Source organism: Pezoporus flaviventris, unplaced genomic scaffold, assembly GCF_033815535.1.
Source record: "Pezoporus flaviventris isolate CSIRO_AGI_PZ_B2104156 unplaced genomic scaffold, CSIRO_AGI_Pfla_v1 ptg000013l, whole genome shotgun sequence".
NCBI classification, from domain to species: domain Eukaryota; kingdom Metazoa; phylum Chordata; class Aves; order Psittaciformes; family Psittacidae; genus Pezoporus; species Pezoporus flaviventris.
Window position 1 is genome coordinate 24,785,066 of NW_026892561.1, and position 11,384 is coordinate 24,796,449.

At 35.9% G+C, this 11,384-nt stretch overlaps 1 protein-coding gene across 1 annotated transcript; it reads left to right on the forward strand.

The window, feature by feature from the left end:
* Positions 1-1,090: 1,090 nt before the first annotated feature.
* Positions 1,091-10,319, forward strand: LOC133268742 (cytochrome P450 2J2-like). Its single transcript, XM_061452320.1, has 9 exons — positions 1,091-1,261; positions 2,294-2,456; positions 2,967-3,116; positions 4,501-4,661; positions 5,909-6,082; positions 6,308-6,449; positions 7,051-7,238; positions 8,058-8,199; positions 9,955-10,319. Exons 1-9 carry the CDS (start codon positions 1,091-1,093, stop codon positions 10,131-10,133), a joined length of 1,470 nt encoding a protein of 489 aa, XP_061308304.1. The 3' UTR covers positions 10,134-10,319.
* Positions 10,320-11,384: the final 1,065 nt, after the last annotated feature.

Genomic DNA, 11,384 nt, shown 5'->3' on the forward strand with positions numbered 1-11,384 from the left:
GAGGTTTGAAATCCTGTCCCAAATGAATAACAATTAAAACAAATAAAAAAAATCTGAAAGGAAGCTGAAGAGATTACCTAAATCCCATCTTGCCCCAAACCACCAGAATAATGCCATTTCTATTTGCCTTCCAATGGTGGAGATTACCCAAACTTTCAAAGCAACATACTGTAGTCCATAGATTACACCAAGGTTAGCAACTAACAGAGAAGTAAGTCTCTTAAGTTAAAATTTGCTACATATTGGTAGAAACACCTCCAGGAAAGCTTGAGGGGTCCATAAATCAATAAAAAGTTTCACCTCTTTCTTCAGTTTATTGGTTCTTTTCCACAGAGAAAATAGAATCTGTGCACTTTTTCACCACCAAAATTTGCAACAGCAAATTTGAATCCTTACCATGAGAAATAAAATGAATTCAGAAAACACCATACAATGCACTGAACAATGTCTCATTTGTGTTCCACATAATACCTGGAATACTATAAAATGGGAAAGTAGATACTCTAACACTTGAATTTACACTTTTTTAAAAAAAGAAAAAAAAACCCACATTAATTTAGCTTTAAGCTGAACTAATTCAATTCTTTTTCACCTCAGAGACCATAGCCTAACCAACAGGCATTGTGTAGAGGTTTCTTCTTCTACAAAAGAAACGACATAAGAATTGCAGTATTTAAGAAAAGTACTAAGTCACATATCATTGGTATTTTAATGTTTAACTAGAGGAAACTGCATGAGGTATTACCATTATATCCTTTGTATCCTTGGATAACTGTTCAATAATTAGCACTTAGAATTTTGTTTCCTTCTTAGTATCGATACTGGATCTAAGTGAAAAAAGAAACAGCTCATAATGACGGATCATACAAAAGAGTAGGCGTGACTTTGGCTAACTGCAAAGGACCACATATTTCAGTTTTCTAAGGACTTCAGCTTGGGAAAACTGTAATTGTCAGAAAAAGAGAGAGAGGGCTAACGCAGACAGGCTCTTTACAAAAACAGAGTTTGACTTCAGAAGCAGCAAACTCACCTGTGCAACTCCAAATTTTCACAGGAAGAGTTATTAAAAAGTGACAAAATTTTTAATAAGATGTTGGGGATTGCAGAGGTTTTTATAGCTCTAGTAGTGTGTCTTCTGATTTTGCAGTTCCTAAAGCTGCAGTGGATGCGCACCCAGCTTCCTCCAGGACCAGCTCCCCTCCCCATCATCGGAAACTTGTGGCTGCTGGACTTCAGACTTCGTCGAGAAACTCTCGCTAAGGTATTTATCACCGGGGTCAAAAAAATCAGTCTGAATCTATTTTAACTTGACTTGTACTTTGTATAGGAACAGTCTAAACTTGGAATTTTTTTCTTTTTAACCTCAAGCTTGATTATCAGCCACTTTCAGAGAATACAAGGACCTTGCACTATTAAAAATATTTCTGAGTAATAAATACCATAATTGCTTTACTCCTTGTTATTATCTTTCTCTTTTGGATACAGTAACACCCATGCATAATATTATCACAAGCACTGTCAATAGCATGATATTTCATGGGCTGTTTCATTCTCTATTTCTGTGTTGATATCTAGCCCTGTGAATCATCTCTAGAAGAAACTCCTTTGCCTGATACCAGTGTCACTGAAACATCTCCAGGCCACATGTGGTTCCATCTCCATTAGAAAACCAAACATATACTCAAAACTGACTCTTCTTTTTTTTTATTTGTACAGCAAAAAGATTATCACCAAAAAAAAGCAGGAAAATTTTGTTGCTGTTATGTTCACAGCACTATTGCTTTATGAGCCAATTTAAATTATTTTTAAAAGTAAGGAACTTTTAAGGAGCTATTTTAAGGAAAAATACAAATATGATCTGAAGAAAGACAATAGAGAAAAATGTGAAAAACCACATGGAAGCTACAGGAAAGAATGCAAAACAATGTCTTTGCTTTCTTCAGAAGTTAGAGGCAAGAAAAATCTATAATTAGGTTAATAAAATAAACAGAAAAGCTCTGTATTAATTTGTTCTTTGATTCTGAGCTGTCAGAGAAGACCTCTGTTTCTCTTTCTATGAAATTTCAGAGGTTGTCTCCCGAGAGATGTCCTTCGTCTTTATTCCATAAAGTACAATTATCTTCTATTCCCAAAGCACATCACAACAGAACAGTAAATCTTTTTCTGAAACCTGTAATTCAACTCAATAAGGGCAAATGGGCCTAGTTACAATTACAGAAAACTCTTAAAATAAGTACTTAAATGTATGCGCTCCTTGTTTATATTTATTAATTTACTGTTATTAACTCTTCAGTTAACCAACATCTATGGAAGCATCTACACATTGTGGATGGGACAGACACCTATGGTTGTACTAAACGGGTACAAAGCAGTAAAAGATGGCATCATCACCCATTCCGAGGAAGTTTCTGGAAGACCTCTCACCCCGTTCTACAGGGATATGATGGGTGAGAAAGGTACAAGATGTTCCAAAATACTGAAATACAAACAAGATGTAAAGAATAAAGAAGCTTTCCTACACATGAACATGTTCATGAGTTACTGCTATACAAGTACATCACAGGGCTTACAAAGTAAAAAAGCTCTATGCAGAGCTAGCATAGTAAGAAAAGGAAAAAACAAGAATCTCTCCTCTTATAAAGCACACTACTGACTTTTTTTCTCTCCAATAGATTCAAAGGAATATTTAACTAGAGAAATCGCCTTTCCGTTGTATCACTTCTAAACCAGAACTCATCTACAGACAAAGCTGATCTGTCCTTACCAAAACTGACTACCACTCATCTTCCAGGGTCACATTCATGAGCAACCTGGCAGTCATAAAAACCTAATGTAGAAACCAAAAGTCAGTATCTGAAATCACGGTGTCTTCTTCGTTAGTGAGATATAACCGAAATCAAATTTTGCTTCCTGCATGAAAGGATTTCCCTTCCCAGCAATGAAATTAAAGTTTCTGTGTTCTTCAGGTATTTTTTTGACAAGTGGGCACACCTGGAAGCAACAAAGACGCTTTGGCATGACCGTTATAAGAACTCTGGCACTCGGTAAGAACAATTTGGAGCACCAAATTCAAGCAGAGGCCTGTCACCTTGTGGACATCTTTGCAAACATGAAAGGTAAATTCACTAGAAGACTAACACTTCATTCTTTTTCTGAAATATAGTAGATTAGGGAAGTTTCACAACACATTTTTACAAGTAATAGATATTTTTCATATTAGTGGAACTTTCACCAGCTTCTTAATTGCATTCTTTCAAAAAACAAACAAAAAAATGTTTTGTCTGCACAGCGGGCAGCATCAAATTATTTTTTGAAAAAAGGATAGTGAAAAAATGTTTATTATCAACACAGTCTTGGTGACAGCTGGTGAAAATTCCTACATTTCAGGAGTACAGAAAAACCCTATGTTGCTCTCCATAAAATACACAACTTGTGACCTGCTGCGAATCATTCTAGGACAGCCAGACTTTAGGATTTGGCAGAGGAAAAACCCCAATGCAAGGAATGTATCATTCAGTTCTCCAACAAAATTTTTTTTTAAGGTTTGACTGAAATAGAAACCAATAGAATTTTAGCATGATGTCAAAATAAGGCAATTAAATGTAAATATTCCAAACAGCCAAATCCTTCAGGACATTGCGTTCCACACTGATGTGAAAACACAGAGAAGTTGCCTAAGGTCTCTCTCCAGCTCTCCTTTCACTAGACACAGCAAAATGGCCCATTTCTATTCTGAGAGCAACATATTCCCAGACCTTTAAAATGTACAAGATGAACAAGCCATCAACTCCAGTCCCTACACAGCCCAAATCTTTACCTTCCATGAAACCCTTCCTCAATTTTAGACTCAGTAATTGTATTTACTCTTTCCCAGAGGACTACAAGCATTAGACTGAAGTCAGAAATCCATAATCCAAAATTTTACATAGCAGTATAATTCAAAGGTTGTCCTTGCCATTTTAATGTGTACTTAATTTCATTTTTTCTGGATTTAACCCTTTTTGATTTTGCCTTTTCAGTCGAGGGGGAAGGGGCTGTGTGCGTGGAAATACATGTAGTTGAACTGTTAAGCTGTACTTGAAAACCAGAATGACAGAAGTCATTACAACATGTCTAAGAAATTAAAACTTTCAAATTGTTTTTTTGTTTTTTTGTTTGTGATTGGGGGCAAATGTTTGATTTCTTTTTTTAATGGCCAAACTTAAAATACCTACATCTAGATCTGAAGGCATATGCTCTAATTAATTGCTTGTGTTTCCACACAACCCAGACCACAAGTCAAAGAGAAGAAAAGAGACCCACTGTTTGTCTTCTCAAAACTGTATTCTACAAGAGCAAAAAGCAGATTGAAAGCAAAGATTCCCTCCTCTTACAATCCATACAGTTAATTTGTATTAAACCAATTCTATTAAAGTTTACTTGTGTGAAATTTATCTAAAAGAGTCTGAGCTACTTTTTCTCACTGTGCATCAATATTCATGGTAGCTCCTGTATTCACAGGCAAACCTTTCGACCCCCACACTGTCATTGTCCAGGCTATTGCAAATATAATTTGTGCTGTTGTCTTTGGTCACCGCTTCTCCACTGAGGATGAATCTTTCAGCAAACTTATCAAAGCTGTTTATTCTGTGATCTACTTCCAAGCTACTATCTGGGGCAGGGTAAGATTTTCATTTTCTCATTCTTACTCCTTAAAGTGCATTTGCACTTAACAAGTTGAAACAAACAAACTAAAAGATGATTACCAGACATTTTCATACCCTTGTTCTGTGAGCCACTGTGCAGTAATAAATTAACAAATACCTTGTCATTACTGCCTTATATTCCTCCTTTACCTGAGTCAATCTTGTGTCTTTAAATTCAAATTTTAGATCACTGCTGGTTTTCACTGATTTCCAAAATATATAACGTATTTCAAACAAGTAACCATTTGCAGAGTAGTATGTATGTAAGATTCTTAAACCTTAATATGAAAACAACTTTTAAAATTTATTTTCACTTAGTCTGAAGAATACAGAAGTGCAGCTAAAAAGAACTAAGACTTTACAGTTCTGTTCTTTTCAGAAGATATCTTGCTTCTCATGTAATTCATACTACCACGAAGATGTGAGTTTCCTGTAAGATAAAGGTGACAATTTCATCACATGAAGAAGATTATTTTTAAGTTCTTGAAAGCCTAGCTATTATGTTGTGCAGATTTTGACACATCAGCATTCCATAACACTACCAGGATCTCTAACACTTCCATAGAGAGATGTCTTAGGAAAAATAAAATATGCCAGAGTAAAAATAAAGGTTGATAAAATCTGCTTGTGAGCCAGATTCACTTCAATTACTCCAATTCACCCATTTTCAGAAGCTTGTGTTCCATTATTAGATATGCATCCAAAAAGTAAAATAAAATCATTCGCCTGCTTCCCTGTGACCTTCAATCTTCAATTTATATATTAAAGAAAGAAATTCTGATTATTGAATATTGAAAACTTGATCACAACAATTTTGACCACTGCATATTCTTAATAGCTCATCAATACCAGACAAGTTTTCCAAGTTCAAGTAGAGGGCAATGTAAAGGTTTCATAATTCCTCTTACAAATGTAGAACAATTTACAACTTAAAGGACCTCTGCACGTCAGCTAATCCAATGTCATGTTCAAAGCAGGCCTAATCGGATCAGATTGTTTTTAGGGACTTCTCTGGTCAACTCACAAGTCTCCAAAGACAGATTTCACACAGACTCCCAGAAACCTGTTGCCAACATTTAAGATCTTTTTGACTAGCATCTATTGCCTTTCATCCTAATTAGGAGCCCATGTGTGGCGATGACTTCACAGACTTATCAGGAAACCAGAATTGGGTTGTCAGTTTATAAGAGCTCTTGTTTCTTCCCTTTTGTTTAAAATCACAGATGTATGATGCTTTCCCATGGCTTATGCACCACCTCCCAGGACCTCATCAGAAAGTGTTTGCATACAATGACTTCATGCACCATTTAGTTATGAAGGAGGTCCAAGCTCATGAAAGACAGAAAACAGGTGTTTCACAGGATCTCATCGACTTCTACCTAGCTCAAATAACAAAAGTAAGTATCTGTTTATTGCACTCTCCCCTCTCCTTGGCCTACACATACCTGTTGTTCAAGTAACTGCTACAGAATTTTTATATGCATGCTTCATGTGTTTAGCAATTCACTTTTTTTTTGTTATAGGCTGTTCATTGTTTTCATCAAATAATGACAATTTCTATGTGAATGATAAAATGTCTGAAATTACCCACTTCATAATCTTCTTATGAATATACTCTACAGACTAAAGACGACCCTACTTCTACATTTAATACAGATAATATGGTGCAGACTGTAGTTGATCTTTTGCTTGGAGGGACAGAAACAACAAGTACTACCCTTCTCTGGGCACTGCTCTATATGATACAATACCCAGAAATACAAGGTGAGCAAAAGCATTATCAGAAAACACTGCATTCACCATTAATGAATGATGTTCATTATGATTTAAGTACTAGCTCAGCCACATGCAGTAAATCAAAATCACCCTTAATAATTAATATGAATGGTGGTACATCAAGAATTAAAATATAGAAAATGAAACAAATGTGCTTTCCCCATCAGTTCACTGAGGCAACACTAGCACAAATTAGTATTGGTAGCAGCCACTGTTTTATCACAGTAGAAGGGGATGGAAAAGACAGAATAACAAGCTAAAGACATTTCATAGTCTCTTCCTAACATTCAAAGTGGAAAAGCTTTAAAAAAAGCAGCTCTGATGCATATTTATAAACATATTATAAATTAGAGCTGTAATTTCAAATTTTAATCTTTTTTTTTTTTAACATAGGACTGTATTATTGTCATCACCAAGTGGGATATGTCTTGAATGAGAAATCATCTTGTGCTTTGGGGATATGCACTTTCTTGATCAACTAAACCCAACAGAGCAACATAATTATTTTTTTTTTCCTAGGCATACTCATACAGAAATCTGCTGGAAAAGGTGGCAGGGAGGAAGTTAAAATATTTTCATTTCTCTGCAGAAAAGGTTCAAAGAGAGATAGAGGCTGTTCTGGAGCCCTCCCATCCCATCAGTTATGAAGACCGCAAGAAATTGCCTTATACAAATGCTGTGATTCACGAGGCTTTGCGGTACAGCAATGTTACTTCTGTTGGGGTCCCTCGACAATGCATGAGGAATACAACTTTGCTGGGTTTTCACATTAAGAAGGTACAGAGCATACCTCCACGCTTCTTTAAGCTTTAGGCTATTAATATTTACTATTTATATGACATTAGCTTCTGTAAATCCTAACTTTGCATAGAGCGCAGTGGTAGCATGTCACAGACACAAAACAAAGCTGAATGCTTTGAACTGAGGCTAAGTCTACATTAGCAGATGCAAAAGAAATCTTGGGGAAAGGCTAACAGCACAAGTAGCAAACATAGGGAGAACTGAAGTCTTTCTTCTCAGTAGTCCAATATGGATGATGTCCGAGTACTAAAGCTGAACATGCATTTTAAGGAATGATGAAGAAATGAGGACTAATGCAAATCAAGCCAGCTAACTTTCACACATAAGGGAGCAGCTTGGAGCAACCCACTGTCATCCCTAACAAAATAAAAACACATACACAAAAGCCCCACATGCTTAACATGGCAGCAAGACATCTGACAGTCACATTGGCATGATATGAATGTCCCAAATATATTAAGCACAAAATTCATGTGATGGGATTGAAAGATCCTTCCAAAAAGGAAGGTGCTATGATTAGTCTGACAAGTATGCAAAATGATCCAAGCTCCCTCTAGATTAGACATGAAGACACTTTCAGGAATCCCAACAGAAAATAACTTAGACAAACACCTAATACATTATGACAAACAGAAGATATAAGAGTTTGTCGTGCCTCGATGTGCACAAGAAAAGAATGAGCTTCCTGCAAACACTGGGCTGCAGGCACAGGATGGTGTATTATCTATCAGAGAAAAGTCAAAAAAAAAAAGATCAATTGTACATGAAAAATATAATCTCTGCTGCTTCTTGCAGGGCACACTAGTACTGCCAAACCTGCACTCTGTTGTGTATGACTCCGAGCACTGGGCGACCCCTTGGAAGTTCAACCCAAACCACTTCCTTGATTTGGACGGCAACTTTGTGCACAAAGAGGCATTCTTACCTTTCTCAGCAGGTAATGCCCTGATGCTTGTGTACTTCTGTTTGCTGTGTTGTGCAGCAAGACCAACACACTATTTCTGAATTCTAAAACCTTAAAAACATACTTTTATGAAAAAATATTTGACACAAAGATTTAAAGTCAGTAGTTGTACTGTAAGAGCCACAAATGTTATCTTGCATTTTATTTTTTTCATACATTCAGAGTATTAGTATGGCTACAGGACATCATGCTTTTTCCTAGGTGTATGTATGGTTTCTACCCTAAAGGTATTTGAGGTCCTTAATTCCTAATGCATTAAGTTCTCAAATCATAAAATTGATTTATTGTCACCTTACAAACAGGAAACCCAAAGACAAAAGTAAGTTGACTTGTCAAAGTAGACGAATAAAATGTGTGATAAAGCAGGAAACCAAAACTCAGTCTCCCAAATCCAACAGTAATAGTTTGGCACCATGTTCTCTTGTAACTCCAGAAAACTAGCTAAATCCAATCTTATCACAAGAATATAAGGCAATTACAAAAAAATAATTCTAACTTTAAAAAAGCACATTATGATGTAAAACTTACCTTATTTACAACACAAAAGGTAGTGATTCAAAGACATGGGGCAGTAGGAAGAATGAAAAGCAGTATAAAACATAACTCAGAGGGCTTCTCTAGACAACCAGTTTCTCCAATAAACAGATTATGAAGAAAAGCAGCACAATGCAGGAAGCTGGCATTATTTACTGGAAAATAAAGTATAAAAAATCTAACAATAAAACCACTGGGAAACAGCTGAGATTTTTTTGTTACTGTGACAGATTATATTATTATACATTTGTTGTAGATAAAAAGCAAATAGTATACTAATGTAAGGAGTCAAATTAAACATAGTAAACCCAGATTTTAAAACCATCTGCGCAAATTGGCTGCAAATCCTAAAATCTATTTACAAAACAGGTACTTGGCATCTTACCTCCTTTACTCACCAAATGTCCACCAGTTTACGTGAATCAAGACAACTGACTTAGGCTACCATTTCAACCCAGCATAGGAAGTTTTCTTTTTTAACTTGTTTTGGTAGTTTTCTGTTTATCTAATCTGAATATTTATCTACCCCAAATATCTATATTTTATTTTTTAGTCTGGAATATATATATATATATATTTACACGCACATACTGAAATACACTGTGAAAACAATATGCCAAAATGAGTCACTGAGTCTGTACATCACTGCACACACCTACATTTCATTCCCTTAGCTTACGTATCTGCCCTGGACAGCGTTAGAGATACTTGGCTACAAGGATCCAGTGTAGTCACCTTAATTTCTGCTGAAGAAAACCTGATCACACCCCTCTTCTTAGCTTCAGAATTGTACCCAACAATGCTCCAGTCCTCCTTCTTCAAGGACCAAAGACAAGACACTGAAATACATGAAGCCTTTTAAAACCTGGCTTAACTGAGCAGTAATTCATGGCGCTCACAGAATAAGAAGCACAAACTGAAAGGGAAAACCTCATTTATGCTCTGGAGGGGGTAAAGTGTAGTAGGAGCAAAAAATACCCAAACCAAAAGACTGATATAATTAGAGATGTACAGTTTCTCAGTTAAATACGTGTCTCCCCACACCTCCAAAAGCATTTGCTGTCCTTACAGAAGTAAATGGGAAATAACTATCATACATTAACACTATTCATGGAACTCAGTCGAATTTTGTTCTAAGTTTTTTTTCCAGAATTTAACTGTATACAACTAACTCTGTTTCCCTTTCTTCTGCAGGGCACCGCGTATGTTTGGGGGAACAGATGGCACGAGTTGAATTGTTCATCTTCTTTACCAACCTCCTTCGGGCATTCAAATTTCAGCTCCCCGAGGGAGTAAAGGAAATCAATTTGGAGTACATTTTAGGTGCAATACTGCAGCCACATCCATATAAACTCTGTGCTATTCCACGCTAATCTGCAACACGCTACAATGCAGAGAGACTTCAACCTGTCAGTAATCGCAGATACTTTAAAAACACTATCACTATCTCAATTGTATTCAAATGCAGGTGGCTCAGCATAGCAAATTATTATGGCGTAGTTTTACTTAGGACTGATATGTAGCTGAGCTTCTTGAAATTAAAATAAGTGTACTTGCCAAAGCTCATATAATCATAGGCATATCCATGACCACAATAATATGTTATCAAACAAATGGATTTTCACACTCATGGTAGCAATGAATTAGATGTAGGATTTGAGAGTCTCCTGCATATGTGCTTGGTCAGGTATCACACTGTTAAAATGGCACAACTGTTCTGATGCTGCAATAATACCTGAATAAAAATTTTAAAAAAAGTAAATAAACATTTCTACATTATGCTGTTACTCCTCTGTGTTCTCAGAAGGTCTTTCCTTACATCCTTTTGCATTTACCTCTCACACTTATGTTGACTCTTTTTTCCTTCACACTCCCATAAAGGAGTTTATACCATATATTAAGGTATAAACTTCATACATGCATAAATGATTGCACAATAGGGCCTCTTTTAATCGTAGCCGTTTAGAAATCCTTGCACTTTTTTTTTTTCTTAATTTTCTCAGCATCTGATTCCTACTTTATGACAACTCTCAGATACAGGCTCTTTCATGAGCTTTGCCTTCTTCCAATAATTTCCTATCTGAAAGGAAAGAAACAGCCTTTCAAGAAACTAAGAAAATAAACAAAGGTGTCAACATTTGTTAAAGCCGGCACAAGAGGGATTTATTACAGTGTTTTCTTTTGTTGTCTCATCATTCCACAATAGATGTGGAAAGTTCTGACTACTTAGAATTCAGCTGCAAGCATCTTAGATGCTTTTAATCTTCAATGTTCAAGAGGAGCAAGCATAAATGATGGTAGGCTGCAGAAGTAGAATTTTACATATTTCTCAGGCACAAAATTAATGGAGACTTGATTCTCCTCTCAGATATTTCCAATCATTCCCTTCCACTTGGTGAAAACCCCAGGCCTCCATCACACTGTAAAGTTTGCTACTGCAGAACAAATGCAGACTTGAAATCATTGAGTTTTTGCTTTTTCATAAAAGACATTTTAAAACTTCCAATGTTACTTAATTTTTATTGAAGAAAATATAACATTTAAAAATATTCTCCTGAATAAGAAATACTTTCAACCATAAATTAAGAAAAATCTTTTAAACATTGTATTTCTTACAGGGGGCA